Source organism: Octopus sinensis, linkage group LG27, assembly GCF_006345805.1.
Source record: "Octopus sinensis linkage group LG27, ASM634580v1, whole genome shotgun sequence".
Taxonomy (NCBI): Eukaryota; Metazoa; Mollusca; class Cephalopoda; order Octopoda; family Octopodidae; genus Octopus; species Octopus sinensis.
The window spans coordinates 6181135-6198146 of record NC_043023.1 but is presented as its reverse complement, the minus strand read 5'-3'; the positions used below and the strand labels follow the sequence as shown (position 1 = coordinate 6198146).

At 39.0% G+C, this 17012-nt stretch overlaps 2 protein-coding genes across 4 annotated transcripts in view; both read left to right on the top strand.

Moving 5' to 3' along the window:
* The window catches only part of LOC115225490 (neurofascin-like), a 498646-nt gene that overhangs the window by 259793 nt on the left and 221841 nt on the right, over positions 1 to 17012 (top strand). The gene's annotated exons all lie outside the window — the stretch shown is intronic.
* The window catches only part of LOC115225288 (ubiquitin-like modifier-activating enzyme 1), a 130695-nt gene that overhangs the window by 61545 nt on the left and 52138 nt on the right, over positions 1 to 17012 (top strand). For 2 of the 3 annotated variants that reach the window (XM_029796226.2, XM_029796227.2), the window contains one exon: positions 12505 to 12627. In XM_029796226.2, coding sequence (XP_029652086.1) covers positions 12505 to 12627 — 123 coding nt within the window. Of the gene's footprint in view, positions 1 to 929; positions 1071 to 12504; positions 12628 to 17012 lie in introns of those variants that run through there. The other variant, XM_029796228.2, reaches the window with a different exon arrangement.

Below are 17012 nucleotides of genomic sequence, written 5' to 3'. Positions count from 1 at the left end.
TGCCGTGGGTAAGAAGCTGGCTTTGCAATCGTATGATTTCGGGTTCAGTCCCATTGTGTGACATCTTGGCAAAGTGCCTTGTATAACTCTGGTAGTGATTGTATTTGGTAGCCGTTTGTCCTCCCCACATCACTGCTCGACAACCGGTGTCGGTGTGTTTACGTCCTCGTAATTTAGCGATTCAGCAAAAGAGGCCGGTGCAATAAGCACTGGGTTACTTTGTTCCATTAAAATTCTTCGAGGCGTTGCCCCAGTATGGCCGCAATCCGATCACTGAAACAAGTAAAAGAAAAAATAACTTTCCTTCCTTGTAAAAAGAAGAAAAAACTTCATTAACTCCCGCTCTGTCTCCCCTTCTGTTCTACTCTCACTGCTACTCTGTCATATTTTACTGCATATCGCTTCCCCTCACTCTGTCACTTCATGTCTTTTACTAACTCCCTCCCTCCCTCTCTCTTCTCATTATGTCTCGCCTCATCCCCTTATGCTGTCACTAACTACTTTAAACCTCCCCTCACACTAACGCCTATCGTTTTTTCTTTCTTGCTCTCTCTCACTAACTCACACCCTCTCCATCTTTTATTCTGTCATTCACTTCGTATTTTCTTTCCCATCACTAATTGCTTCTGTTTATCTCTTCCTCAATTCCAACTCTCTCTCTCTAGCCAACCTCTGCCTCCTCCCCTTACTCCGCTACTCAATCCTCCCCCTCTGTCATTGTCATATAACCTCCACTTCCTCCGCCTGCCATTATCCTTCATCTCTCACCTCCTCCCAGTGGCCCGGCTGCCTGGTCGCTGTGACAGACAGCTGGCGAGGCAACTGTGTCCCACCTCTTAAGCAACCTCACCTCCGTCGCTTTCATCGCTTCCACCACCAACATCAGCAGCAGCAGCACGTGGGTCGCCCCCTTTACTCACTCTTTCTCTCTGTCACTTTTTTTTTTTTTTACGTCTTCCCGCCCTCACTCTCTCTTTCTACTCTATTCCTCTCTTTCTCTCCCGTCTGTCTCTCTATTAAAGCCGCCATATTGGTGCAGCCTATATCATTTGCAGGTTTTCGCTGCAACGGTCAGTAATGCACAGCTTTTTGTCTCTTGCTTTATACTATTACTTCTATTGCATGTCTGAACGAGTGAATGTGTATATGGAGATGGGTCTGTTTAAATGACAGGCACATTCATAGATTATAACTGTATGTTTGTGTATATTTTTATACATAGGGTGTTTGATAGGAATTGGTATATAAATATATATATATATACATTGCATATTTATTCGTCGAGAAAGCGGTCAGCGAAACAGCTTTTTTCTACGCCTTCGTTTCTACTCAGAAGTGTGTAATAATAGTAATATATATGTGTATGGATATATATATTGCGTGTAAATTTATATACACATACACACGTGTAGAGATGGAGGAGAAATGGCTGACATTTTCGCTGGTCACTGGAAATCTTTAATTACTTCGCCTTTGTTGCCTTCTTTAAACACGCTTTTAGCCTCGTATATACGTGTGTTTGCGAGTAATTGGGTGTGTGCGTATATAGATATATACATATATAAAATACCGGGTGTATAGACACGCTTTTGGTTGAGTGCGTGTATATATTTATATACAGTACCGGTTAATAAGTCAACTAACGTGTCTGTGTGTGTGTATATATATATATATGTATGTATGTATATTATTAGTTGACAAATTATGTAGCTGTCGTTGGCAACCGCCCCGGTAAGCTTATGTATGTATATATATATATATATATATAATATTGTGTGTGTATTATATATATTTAGCGTATACGGATTGGTGTTCATAGCAATTCATGAAGAGAAGAATAACGGTTTTTCTGTCGCTTCATTCATACATCTTTGAGAATGTATGAATACGTATTATATTGGTGTGGGTGTACGTGTCTGCACTCATAAATCTGTATTTGTGTGTATACATACGTATAGGTAGGTGGGATTAGCCCAGTCGCTTCTTTCAACCAACATTTAATATCGTTTCGCCTTCTTCCGACCCATAAATCTATGAATATATATGTATTTGTGTGTGTGTGTACACACATACATGCCTGTGTATATATAAAATGTAAAGGCATTTCTTTTGTGTGTGTTTATATACGTTTCATTTGTATTTCGTTAATGTATGTACATAGTGCGCGTGTATATAGTATGTGTGAGTGTATATTCATATCCATGTCATATTTCTCATGGCATTAAAATTTTTATTCCGCTGTTTTAAACCCATTGTATGTATGCCGACGCTAAGCCTCACTATTGCATATATGTGTAAGTAACGTCTATATATATATATATACATATATATATACACACTCACATGCAGGGTGGATCATTACTCAATGAAATTTTAATGAATTATTAAAAAAAATTTTTGTATTTTTTCTTCAATATTTTAATAAAGTCACTTCGTAGGTTAACATTTAATATCAATGCATAAGAAAAATACAAGATATTTAGAATTTCAGACCTTTTCCTGACTTGTGGTCTAACCCTATACATATTACTCAGTGTGTATATATTATATACATATTGTGCGTGTATGTGTGCATATATTTGTGTATATATTATATACATATTTTGTGTGTATGTGTGCATATATTTGTGTATATATTATATATACATATTTTGTGTGTATGTGTGCATATATTTGTGTATATATGTGCTTGTATATACGGGTGTGTGTATAGATATATACACACGTGTGAGGCCGGCAAAATTATTGTATATAGCGTTAGCAGTGTGTTAAATCAATTTCTTCCTCCTCCTTCGTTGCTGTTGTTGTTGCTGCTGCATGAACGCCACAACTCACCATCCTTGTTTCAGGAGATACTTTTTTACCATTATAAATGAAGTCAAATAAATAAGTCTCCGATTTAAAGGTCTTCAATGGTATTATTATTATTACTATTATTATCATCATCATCATCGTTCTTTCATCCTTCCGCTATCTCGCGAGTTCAAATCCCGCCATTTCCATCCTTCTGGGGGTCGATGAAATAAAGTATCGGTTGAACTCAGTCGATGTAGTCGACTAGCTCCCTTCCCCGCAACTCCAGGCCCTGTACTTATAGTAGGAATAATTATAATAATAATTAGCCTTTCATCTTTACGGTATTTCTTCCGGCTCTTGACGTTCCGTGTTCAAATCGCTCCGGGGTCAACTTTACCTTTTACTTTTGGTAATTGATCAAGAACCAGTTAAGTTCTGGGGTGGACGTAATCGACTTAACCTCTTCCCCTTAAAATTGCTGACCTCGTACCTAAACTGGGGAACCATTATTATTAAGACTTTCTTATTCTTGGGGGGTTTTCTTCCGCCCCCCCCTTTTTTAACGTTTCAAGATCTTTGCCTTACATTTCTCGAGGCAAATGGGGTCGATGACGTAGATGTGTTCCCTTCTTTCAAATTTGCTAGACTTGTTCCGAGCCAGAAGCCATTATTATAATTTTACTACGTTTTGGTTTCAAATGTCACCGAAGTCAACTTTGCTTTTCATAATTTTGGAGTCGATAAATTAAGATACCGGCCAAGTGGTCAATGCAATCGATTGAAATCAAATCCGGATTTCTGACCTTCTTTCTGTGTTAAAAATAATAACGATTATTAGTAAGGTGTTGAGTTGGGTAGAATAGCTTAAAGGGCCTAACAAGAAGTGCCACATGATTAAAGTTCCGGTTGTAACGGTCTGATTTCTAGTCCATCCAAGGTCAGCTTTGCTTTTGATCCTTCGCAAGGGATCGATAAAAATCAGACACAAATTAAACAATGAGAGTCCTCGATTGAATTCTTCGCTCGTCACGCCTGATTAATTTCGCGGCCTTGTGGCCATTACGTTCCGAGTTCAAATACCGCCGAGGTCGACTTCCCTTTCATCTTTTTAAGGGGTCGATGTAATCGACTAGCCCCTCTCTTCAAATTTCAGGTCTTGTTCTTATGGTAGAAAGAATGATTAAAATTAAAGTGGCGAGCTCGCAGAATTGTTAGCACGCTGGATTAAAATACTTCTCGGCATTTCGTCTTCCGTCGTTCTAGGTTCAAACTCCCGCGGAGGCCGAGTTTTCATTGTTTCGAAGTCGATATAATTAAGTACTAAGTTCTGGGGTCGTTGTAATGAACTGCCCCCTCCTTTCAAAACTGCTGGCCCTGTGCTAAAATTTGAAATCACTATTATTATTTAACTATTGACAAGCAAGGCGGAAGAGCGACCGAATCCTACCTTGTGTTTTTGTGTCGTTCACTCACGTTGTCATCATTTAACTTTTTGGCTCCAACCCTTCCGCGGTCGATTAAATAAAGTATACTTAGATTTCGCGAAAACCTGGCGGGTGAGGAGGGCTATATTTTTAGCCTTGAGGCGTTAAGGTATAAAAATTATTAAAACAAAGAGCTGGGGGCATTCTGTTCTGTGACGATAGAGGTTCGGCTCTTGTCGAAGTCGACTGAACATTTCACCCCTTCTGGGTCCATACAGTCGACTGATTCCTTTCCTCTAATATTTCTCACCCTGTTCCTTTGTGAAAACAAATTATTGAGGGTAGTAAAGTGGTATAATTAATAGTTAGGGCGGCGGCAGTTTTGCTCTTTGTATCGGATCTTAACGTTTCGAGTTCAAATTCCGCTGAAGTCATCGCTACCGTTTATTTATTCCCATAACCTCATCTCTCGGGATCGATATTCAAATTTGTTAGCTTTGTTTAGTAAATTGAAAATAACTATTGGGGTAATGTCGGTCGATGAGTCTGCCATGATGACAAAGGGAGTTCAAATCCCGAGGTGCGCCTCTTACCTGTTCTGTCTTTCGTGGGTTGGTTTAATTAAGGTGCCAGTGATGTAATGAGCAAAATCTAATAAATAATTTCCACACTCCCCCTCTCTCGAAAACGTCTGTCCTTAATCTAGAGAGAGAAATTATGGCTTTTAGCCATGATCTTGTCTTGGGTTAAACTCGGACTATCGTGACCAAATGTGTCACATGCGTGTTTAAGACGGTGGCGTTTTTATTTGAGGGTGATTTGGCTGTGATTTCTACCACGGCGAGCAGCCACGTGAAGAAAGCTTTTCGTCTGAGTCTCGTGACTATTACATGGCGTCGATCACAATGACGGCGCGAGTTCAAATCGCGTTGACGATGAAATGCTAATCAGACGTTTCCCCCCTCCTGCAAAGTAATACTCTCTGCTAGAAATAGCAGCCAAATTTCTCCTCAACCATACCGTCTTGGTATTTTTTAATTATTATTGCATAAATGAAAGACTGGACGGAACACCTATCATTCTCATATTTCGTCTTGTATCCAATGTTGAAAAATAATTGGAGGTTTAAGTTCACATTTGACATCCTAAGGTTGGAATGTGTGTATAATTATATATATGTATAATTATATATATATATTCCTGATGATTTCTTTTGAATGAAACAGTTCTAGTCCTGTAGAAGCTCCTTCTATAAAATAAATTATTTTACTCTGCTATGTATTGAGTACCTTATTTACTGTGGTTAACCCCGACTCAACCCGGGACCTACATATATATATATATATACATATATACATACATACATACACACGTGTGTTTAATTCTTTGTCAGCTGTGATATTGCTCAGCTGCTATCATGCTTGTCTTCGATCTCAGACATTGGTATCTATCTGGGACTACTCTCTTCAATGTATCTTTACTCTTTAACAGTGTTGAAGGAAATTTGACTTCTATTTCTAGCAAAGCGAGCGACTTCATGCTGCTCCCTTTGTTGATCCGGTTTTTAACTACTGCGTAGTGTGATAATATATACACATACATACACGCACAAGGTTGTATCGGTTCTCTTTGTGTGTATATATATAGATTTATGCGTGTATATGCATATATATATCACTGGATTCTCGTTTCTCTTCTCGGCGGGTTTCGTTTCGTTGATTTTTACATTTCCCCCCGTCCACTGTGTATATCAATGTGTGCACGTATATGTGTATACATGTTTGTGTATATATTGATATATAAACGCATAATTGTAACCGCGTACTTTTGTATCAATTATATATGTGCGGGTATATATTGTGTATAAAACATAGACGCACAACTAACGCGTACAAAAGTGTGTATACAGATATATATGCGTGTTGCAGGTTTATTATACACGCTCGTGGCTGTACACACGTGTATATAAACGTGTGAATACAGGTAACTGTTTATGCACTCGTTTCTGATATTCGCGTCGACTGTGGGTGTGTATAACGTGTATAAATGTGCCTTGTGTGGTTTTAGTCATTGAGCTCCGGCCATGCTGGAGCACGTAGTTATGAAGAGTTTAGTCAATTAAGATCGCCCCTTTTATATCTATCTATCTATCTCTCTATCATCCATCCATCTATCTCTCTATCATCCATCCATCTATCTCTATCTATCGCCCATCTCTCTCCCCCCCTATCGTCTGTCTCTCCCCCTGTCGTCTGTCTCTCCCCCCCTGTCGTCTGTCTCTCCCCCCTGTCGTCTGTCTATCCCCCCTATCGTCTGTCTCTCCCCCCCTGTCGTCTGTCTCTCTCTCTCTCTGTCGTCTCTCTCTCTCTCTGTCGTCTGTCTGTCTCTCTCTCTATCATCTGTCTCTCTCCCTCTATCGTCTCTCTCTCTCCCTCTATCGTCTCTCTCTCTCCCTCTATCGTCTCTCTCTTTCCCTCTATCGTCTCTCTCTCTCTCCCTCTATCGTCTCTCTCTTGTCTGTATCCATCTCTCTCTTTCATCTATCTATCTCTCTCTGTCATCTCGCTCTCTCATCTATCTATCTCTCTCTCTCTCTCATCTATCTAACTCTCATCTCTCTAACTCTCATCTCTCTCTCATCTATCTAACTCTCATCTCTCTCTCTCTCTCTCTCATCTATCTCTCTATCATCTCTATCCCTCATTCACCATCCATCCATCATCTATTGTTCATCATCTACCTATTATCTATCTCTATCATCTATCTATCTATTAACCATCCATCCATCCATCGTCTACCTATCAATCATCTACCTATCTATCAGTCATTAGACCGTGGCCATGCAGGATCACCACATCAAAGAGTTTTAGTCAAAAGGATCGACACCTGTACTTTTTTTTTTTTAAAGCCTAGTACTTAACACTATTGGTCACTTGGTCAAGTGATGGTGGTGGGGTCATACACAACAAGCTTCTTTCTGTCCATCTACGAAATCCACCCAAAAGAGCTCGAGGCTATAGTAGAAGACACTTGCCCAGGGTGCCATTGGCTGCCCCCCCCCCCTTATTTTGTGGCTATCCTTTGGAGTTGGTTTCACTAAAACTGAAATGAAAGATGGTTGTGTTTTATCTGTTTGGCAATTTCTGTAAATTTAAAAAATTTCTTTAATTCCAGCTCACACACAGACCTATACATACTCTCTTACTTGTTTCAGTCATTTGACTGTGGCCATGCTGGAGCACCACCTTTAGTCGAGCAAATCGACCCCAGGACTTATTCTTTGTAAGCCTAGTACTTATTCCATCGGTTTCTCTTGCCGAACCGCTAAGTGATGGGGACATAAACACACCAGCATCGGTTGTCAAGCAATGCTAGGGACAAACACAGACACAAACATATACACACATATACATACATATATATATATATATATATATATATATATATATATATATATATATATATATATATATATATGTGTGTGTATGTATACAAATACACGACGGGTTTCTTTCAGTTTCGTCTACCAAATCCACTCACAAGGCTTTGGTCGGCCTGAGGCTATAGTAGAAGACACTTACTCAAGGTGCCATGCAGTGGGACTGAACCCAGAACCATGTGGTTGGTAAGCAAGCTACTTACCACACAGCCGCTCCTGTGCCGATAGCGTAGACAAATATGCATTCATGCATAAGTATTAGCAATTCGTCAAAGCAGAAAAACGTGTGTGAGTGAGTGTTTCACTGTTCAACTTGTTTGTGGACTTGAAAGAAAATGGGTGTGTGCACTTGCACAAAACTGTCACTGAGCAGGAAATAATCTTTCGCTTGTTTCAGTCATTTGACTATTGCCATGCTGGAGCACCGCCTTTAGTCAAGCAAATTGACCCCAAGACTTATTCTTTGTAAGCCTAGTACTTATTCTACCGGTCTCTTTTTCTAAACCGCTAAGTTACGGGGGTGTAAAGTGATGTTGGAGGGACAAACATATACACACACACATACATACATATATATATACGACAAGCTTCTTTCAGTTTCCGTCTACCAAATCCACTCACAAAGCTTTGGTTGGACTGAGGCTACAGTAGAAGACACTTGCCCAAGGTGCCACGCAGTGGGACTGAACCCAGGACTATGAGGTTCGTAAGCAAGCTACTTACCACACAGCCACTCCTACGCCTAAAAAATTTTTTCCAGAAATTGCCAAATAGATAAAACGAATGGTCTTTAATTTCAGTTTTGTGATACCATCTCCAAAGGATTGCTATTTTTTTATCTTTTGCTGAACTGCCAAGTTACAGGGATGCAAATAAACAAACACCAGTTGTCACACCATGAGAGACAAAGCTACATGTCTACCAAGATGTTTGCTTCCCAACCACATGGATCCAGGTGTAGATCCAATGCAGTCATAATGCGTAGCCTCAGGCTGACCGGAGCCTTGTGAGTAGAAGCAAGCTTCTTAGCAGATGTGGGATCCAACAGGAATTAATATAAATTTACAAAAAAAAAAAAAAATTACAAAAATCATACATTTTTAACACGTTAAACATGAAAAAATATGAATAAACTAGTTTTTTTTTTTTAAGTATCTAATTTCACTGAAATCGATGGTTAATTCTGGGACACCCTGTGTGTGTGTGTTTGCTTTGAAGAGATTTTTAGTCAAAGAAATTGACCTCGGTACCTATTATTCTTGAGCATGATACTCTGTTTCTTCTTCTGGAGTGCCAACTTATGGAGACCAAACCAATATTATTGAGTGATAGAGGGTGGGTTGGGTGGGAGACAGAAACAAAGATACAAGTAAATATGTGTGTGTGTGTGTGTGCACATACATATATATATATATAAAGCACCATCCGAATCGTGGCTGAAGCCAGTACCGCCTCGACTGGCTTCCGTGCAGGTGGCACGTAAAATGCACCAATCCGACCGTGGCCGATGCCAGCCTCGCCTGGCACCAGTGCAGGTGGCATGTAAAAAGCACCCACTACACTCACGGAGTGGTTGGCGTTAGGAAGGGCATCCAGCTGTAGAAACATTGCCAGATAAGGCCGGAGCCTGGGGCAGCCTTCTGGCTTCCCAGATCCCCGGTCGAACCGTCCAACCCATGCTAGCATGGAGAACGGATGTTAAACGATGATGATGATTATATATATATATATATATATATATATAGGAAGAGTTTACGATAAAAACAAAAGACGAAGACAGGTGGTGTACAAAACAAACAGATGTATTAGTATAACGCTCAGGAATAGAAAAAGTCTTTTACATTTCGAGCTTACGCTCTTCTACAGAAAGGAACACAGAAAAAACAAGGAGTGAAAAAATGTGTGTAGTGGCTAACGATCTATCATTATATACATATAATTGTCTTTGCTTTTGAAACGTGGAGTAGATGAAACAGGGACAACTGAAGAAGGAGAATATTCTTTATGTTGTATGTCTCGTTTCTCTGTTTTCATTGTTAGAAAAAAAAAGTTTGTTTTCATATCTCATTGTGTTCAACGTTTTTTTGATGTCCTGTACCTATATATGCATGTATAGAAACATATATATGTAGTTATGTACATATATGCATTTATTTATATATTTATATTATATAAATAAATAAATGTACCCTTTTAAAGCCTAGCCAGGCTCATGGACCTGGTTTCTATGGCATATGTGTTCCCCAGCTGGACAGGACGCCAGTCCATCGCAGTGTTACTCATTTTTGCCAGCTGAGTGGACTGGAGCAACATGAAATGAAGTGTTTTGCTCAAGAACACAATGCGTCGCCTGGTCCAGGAATCGAAACCACAATCTTACGATCATGATGCTGACACCCTAACCACTAAGCCACGAGCCTCCACAGTAAGAATATATATATATATATATATATATATATATATATATAGTTGTGACTGTGTTTTAAGAAGTTTAATTCCTAACCACATGATCCTAGGTTCAATCCCACTGCGTGACACCCTGGGCAAATGTCTTCTACTACGGCCTTGGGCCAACCAATGCTTTGTGAGTGGATTTGGTAGACAGAAACTGAAAGAAGCCCTTTGTGTCTTGGTGTGTTTACATCACCATAACTTAGCAGCTGGGCAAAAGATACTGATAGAAAAAGGTGCCATGCTTAAAATAAGTACTGGTGTCACCCCTGCCCAAGCATGGCCACAGTCTAATGATTGAAACAAGTAAAAGATGAGATACACACACACACACATATATAACTGGCTATCATCAGTGTCTGTTTACTGAATCCACTCAGAAGGCTTTGGTTAGGTGGAGGCTTTAGTGGAAGACAATTGCCCAAGGTACCACCCAGTGGGACTTGAACCCAGAGCTGTGTGGTTGGGAAGAAAACTTATTACACAGCCACACCTGTATGTATGTATGTATATATATATATATAATAGAAGGGTAAAATTTATTAATTAATCAATTAACAATTTTACCAAGTAGATCGGTACGTTAAAATAACCTTTATAGGCAAAATTATCCACATAATTATAATTAGGGTTCAGCTAAGTGCTTCACCACATACCGAAATTAGAAATAGGAGTTAAAAATTCCCTTTCTACGACCATAAGAATCTCCTGGTCGTGTTGATTCATTGCTTTTCTCTTTGCCTTTGTAAAAAAAGTATGTTTACCATCATGGAGATTCTTATAGTAGCAGAAAGGGAATTTTTTAACTCCTATATATATATATATATATATATATATATATATATATATACACACACACACATGTATGTACATGAGCATTTCCTTGTTTTGGTATTGTGTGAAAGTTGAAAATTAGTATCACCACGCAGCAATGCATGTGGTGTTTCTGAACCTCCATTAAAACCTTTCTTGGAAACTGGTGAGGCTGAGCAATAGGAAGGGTATCTGGCCATAGAAAATCTGCCTCAATGAATTCAGACCCATGCAACCATTGAAAAAATGTTTTTTAAAATGCAAATGTGTGTGTATGGATTGAGTCTTGCAGACTGAAACATATTTTCTGTTATTGTGTTCTAAACCAGATGTATTTAATGAGTTTTCTGCAATTCGTTAGGACAAAGATCCTAGTTTTTTGATTGTCTCTTTTTTTTTTTTCTTGTTTCATTTTTTTGCACCAACCTTCATGTCTTTTCCGCATTTCTCTCTTATTTCCTTACTGTCCAGCTCCCTGGTTTTTAAAAATCATATATAATGCATAAACAGATTCTGAAAGATTGTTTTAAGATACATAGCATATTGTATAAGTATGCCTCTTCAGCTATCATAATAGCATGAAATTATTAGTAGCTCTTTCGGTTGTGTATTTAATTTGATATATATATATATATATTAGGGACAGCTGATGAAGGGGATTTTTCCTTGTGTAGTTGTCTTGTACTCTGTTTTTTCGTTGTTAAAAAAATGGTCCGTTCCATGCTGTTTTTACGTTTTCTGCGTCTATTTGTGGTGTCCTGTACACACGTATATATATTTATATATGCATGTATATATACATGTAGATGTAGGTACGTACATATATGTTTGTATGTATGCATATATTTTATTTATTACACTATTGTATGACTGAGCGCCCTCGCGTAGATTCGATTCGTTTGGTTTCGTCTCTTCTTCTCTAAGCTGGTTTATATATATATATTAATTTTTTCCCTGTAAGTTTGGAGTTATACTCCCTAATATCATTATTATTATTTATATATATATATATATATAATATTAGGGAGTATAACTCCAAACTTACAGGGAAAAATTCAATTTAGTATTAAATCAAATTTCACAGTATAAATACATAAAATATAAATTAGAGATAAAACCACTATTAGGCAACTCAAACAGTGAAAAACATAAACCAAAACATAAAAAACAAATAAAATATAATTTTATAAAACAGATAACTTAAGTTGCGTAATAGTGGTTTTATCTCTAATTTATATTATATATATATACATACATACGTACATATAACGTATACGTTTTGAAAGTTAATGTCTTCTGATGTATAATCAATTTAATTCTTAACGTTTTTTTCTGTTTCCTTTTTCGGTTGACCATTCTTCCATCGTTCCTGTTTCTGCCTCTCTGGAAACCTGCTTGTGTTTGCTGACCATCTGACCCTGGACACCTGTACACACACAAACACATATATTTATCAACTTACGTACGCACACCTGCATTTTTTGTGACTTGCTCAACCAACTTTGGTGTTTCTGCCCACTCTACTTTGTTTACCCTTTTGACCTGGTTCATCCTATCCAATGTCTGTTGTTGGTCATTCAGATGTCCAGTGGTAGCGAAACACAGACCTCTTCACCTCCTCCAACCAAACGATCGAGAGTGGAATCTGAACCTCCAGCTGCTCTTAACTGCTGTAATACCAACAACATCTCTCCTGTCAAAACGGTAAGTCCAATCTTCAGATATATACACACATACACACACGTATCTATCTTAGACAAGGCAGCGAGCTGGCAGAAACGTTAGCATACCGGGCAAAATGCTTAGCGGTATTTCGTCTGCGTTATGTTGTGAGTTCAAATTCCGCCGAGGTCGACTTTGCCTTTCATCCTTTCAGGGTCGATAAATTAAGTACCAGTTACGAACTGGGGTCGATGTAATCGACTTAATACCTATGTCTGTCTTTGTTTGTTCCCTCTGTGTTTAGCCCCTTGTGGGTAATAAAGAAATACGTATCTATCGTCATTTGATGTCTGCTTTTTACATACTCGACAAAATTTGTTGAGGTAGATTTTCTACACCCATATTCCTGGTGCCAATTCTCACCTCTTTCTAAGCAAGTTAATACTACCCCATGGTTAGGTATGTTTTTTTTATTTCTTTATTGCCCATATAGGGCCAAACATAGAGGGGGCAAACAAGGACAGACTAAGGGATTAAGTTGATTACATCACCCCCAGTGCGTAACGGGCACCTAATTTATCGACCCCGAAAGTATGAAAGGCAAAGTCGACCTCGGCGGAATTTGAACTTAAAATGTAATGGCAGATGAAATACTGCTAAGCATTTCTCTCAGTGTGCTAACGTTTCTTATTTCTTTACTGCCCACAAGGGGCTAAACATAGAGGGGACAAACAAGTACAGACAAAGGGATTAAGTCGATTACATTGAACGCAGTGCGTAACTGGTACTTAATTTATTGACCCCGAAAGGATGAAAGGCAAAGTCGACCTCGGCGGAATTTGAACTCAGAACGTATCAGCAGATGAAATACCGCTAAGCATTTCGCCTGGCGTGCTAACGTTTCTACCAGCTTGCTGCCTTAACCCCATGGTTAGGTATGTTTTGCGTGGAGCAGGGGGTAAAAAAATCTACCTTGAAACTCATGTGATGTGGCTGTCATTAGGAGGCCATCACACTGTTGAAATGGTGCCAAAGCACAATGTTATCATCTTAGATCCTTTTGACTCTTTCTAAGTAAGTAATATTGTCCGATGGCCAGACATGTGCATGGAAGGGGCAGTGAAATCAATCTTGAAACTCATGCGAAGTGGTTGTCATTAACAGCATGGTCCAGTTAAAATGGTGCCAAAGTACAATGTCATATTAGTCAGATCCTTTTGGCTCTTCCAGTTGGCAACCCCAACCTGTTTCCATGCAAGTTAATATTTCCCTGTGGCCAGGCATGTGCACCTACAATTCCATGCAAGGGCAATTCAGAGCATTGTGTTGATGTGTATATGAAATTTAATTTCATTTTTTTATCTTGGATTATTCTTGGGACTTGCACCAGTAATAAAATGGGATACTGACAGAAACAGAAAAAATGGTTTTTGGTCAGTTAACAATTGGAAATGTTACCATTTATTCAATGGTTGTTAGTGTTAACCCTTTTGGTACCAACCCCACTGAAACTAACTCTGGCTCTGTAGTACAAATGTCTTGTTTTCAAAAGTTTTGAATTAAAATCTTCCACCAAACCTTAGTCACAATTTATGTTCCTAACACTAACTTAATGATAACAAAGTTATTTTACTAAATTCCTTGTTATATATAAAATTAATTGGAAGAAACACAGAGCATCTCAACAGAAATATGGTAACAAAAGGCTTAAGATATATAATAGAGAAACAATTCTTAACCCTTTTGGTACCAACCCTGCTGAAACTGGCTCTGGCTCTGTAGTATAAATGTCTTGTTTTCATAAGTTTTGAATTAAAATCTTCCACCAAACCTTAGTCACAATTTATGTGCCTAACACTAACTTAATGATAACTAAGTTATTTTATTAAATTCTTTGTTATATATAAAATTAATTGGAAGAAACACAGAGCATCTCAACAGAAATCTAGTAACAAAAGCTTAATCTAAAACATGCCCACTTACTCAGTGCTATCTTTTACTATCAATATTTTTAAAAACTAAAACTTCTTCCATGGTTGTTGAGATACCAACAAGCTTGTAATGACAAAATTGAAAAAATTAAAAAAATTTTGAAAACAAATTAAATGAAATTAAATTTCATATACACATATCCACAATGTGCTGAATTATTGGGGTGCCAGCTAGGCATGTTTTTCACAAACGACTGAAAATAAACCATACCTATTTCTTTATTAAGGGGACAAACAAGGACAGACATAAGGTATTAAGTCGATTACATCAACCCCAGTGCGTAACTGGTACTTAATTTATTGACCCCGAAAGGATGAAAGGCAAAGTCGACCTTGGCAGAATTTGAACTCACAACGTTAACGGCAGACAAATACCGCTAAGCATTTCGCCCGGCGTGCTAACATTTCTGCCAGCTCGCCGCCTTAAATAAACCTTGTATGAAGGTGATGCTTGTTTACAACTCTTACATAATATCTAGTCATGGGTCCGCACATGTATCATTATCATCTAATATTGGACAGAATTTATCGATGTAGGTTTTCAACACCTGGATGCCCTTCCAGTTGCCAACCCTCACCTGTTTCCAAGCAAGTTAGTATTTCCCTATAGCCAGCCCTATTTTTTCACAAATGACTGAAAATTAGCCACACTACTTGTATGAAGGTGAAGTTCTTTTACAACCTTTATATAATCTCAAGACATGGGTAAACTCTCACACACATGTATGTATCATTTAATGCTTGTTTTCTCTCTACATGCATGGGTCAGACAGAATTTGTCAAAGATTTTCTACACCTGAGTGCCCTTCCTGTCACCAACCTTCACCTGTTTCTAAGCAAGTTAATATTTCCCCGTGACAAGACATTTTCTTTTCACAAATGACTGAAAATGAACCACACTACTTGTATGAAAGTGATGCTTGTTTACAACCCATCTGTGACATCTAAACATGGGCAAACTCATACACATGCTTACACACACCTGTATGTATCACTATTTAATGCCTGCTTTCCCAAGACAGGTACTAAAGGATTCTGCCTAACTAACCATGTTTCATGTCTTATCTTTCTCCTGTTTCCTGTATCATCATTACTATTCTGTGACGGTGGCACATAAAAAGCACCAACCGACCGTGGCTGCTTCCAGACTCCCCTGGCACGTAAAAAGCACCAACCGACCGTGGCTGCTGCCAGACTCCGGTGGCATGTAAAAAGCACCCACTATACTCACGGAGTGGTTGGCGTTAGGAAGGGCATCCAGCTGTAGAAACATTACCAGATAAGACTGGAGCCTGGTGCAGCCTTCTGGCTTCCCAGATCCCCGGTCGAACCGTCCAACCCATGCTAGCATGGAGAATGGATGTTAAACGATGATGATGATGCTCCATACTGTCAGTCATCTCCTACTCTCCTCACCTCTCCTACCTCCTGCATCATTTCTCATCCATCTATCCTTTAACTCTACCCAATCACTGCTGGGAATCAAACTCACGGCCTTACGATCAAGAGTTTCTCACATGTGTCCGACAGAATTTATCTGTGTATGTTTTTGCCACCTGGATGCCCTTCCTGTTGCCAACTCTTGCCTGTTTCCAGTCAAGATATTTCTCCATAGTTGAACATTTTTTCACAAATTACTAGAAACGAACCACACTGCTTGTAAGAAGGTGAAGCTTGTTTACGGCCCTTGTGTAATATCAAGACATGGATAAACTTATTCACATACATGGGTTGGACAGAATTTGTTAAAGCAGATTTTCTACACTTAGATACCTTTACTATTGCCAATCCTCATCTGTTTAAAAGCAAGTCAATATTTCCCCCATGGCTAGGCATGTTTTTCAGGGTAGACCTACAAATGAACCACACTGCTTGTATACAAGTGATTCTCGTTTACAGCCCTTATGCAATATCTAGATATGGGTTAGCACATACTCATATACACACAACGTACACTCTGTGAAGTGATTGTCATGAGGAGGGGTGTCCAGCTGTTGGAACCAATCCGAAGCAGAACATAGTCTTTTAACTTGCCAGATCCTGTTGGCTCTTCTGGTGTCAATCGTCAGCTATTTTCAAGTTGATATTTCCCCATGGCCAGAGATATTTTTTGGGGAAGACCTAGAAATGAACCACACCGCTTGTATATCTAGACATGGATTAACTCATATACACACACAATGCCAAACCACAATGTAGCCTGCTGATTTTCCAGGTCCTGTTGGCTCTTTCTGTCACCTGCCCTCACCTGTTTCCCAGCAAGTTAATACTCCCCCATAGTCAGATATGTTTTACATGGAAAATTGATAGTGAACCACACCACTTTTATGAAGGTGAAGTCCAGAACCATCTGAACGTGGCCGTTGCCAGCGCTGCCCCGACTGGCCTCTGTGCCGGTGGCACGTAAAAAGCACCATCCGATTGTGGCCGTTTGCC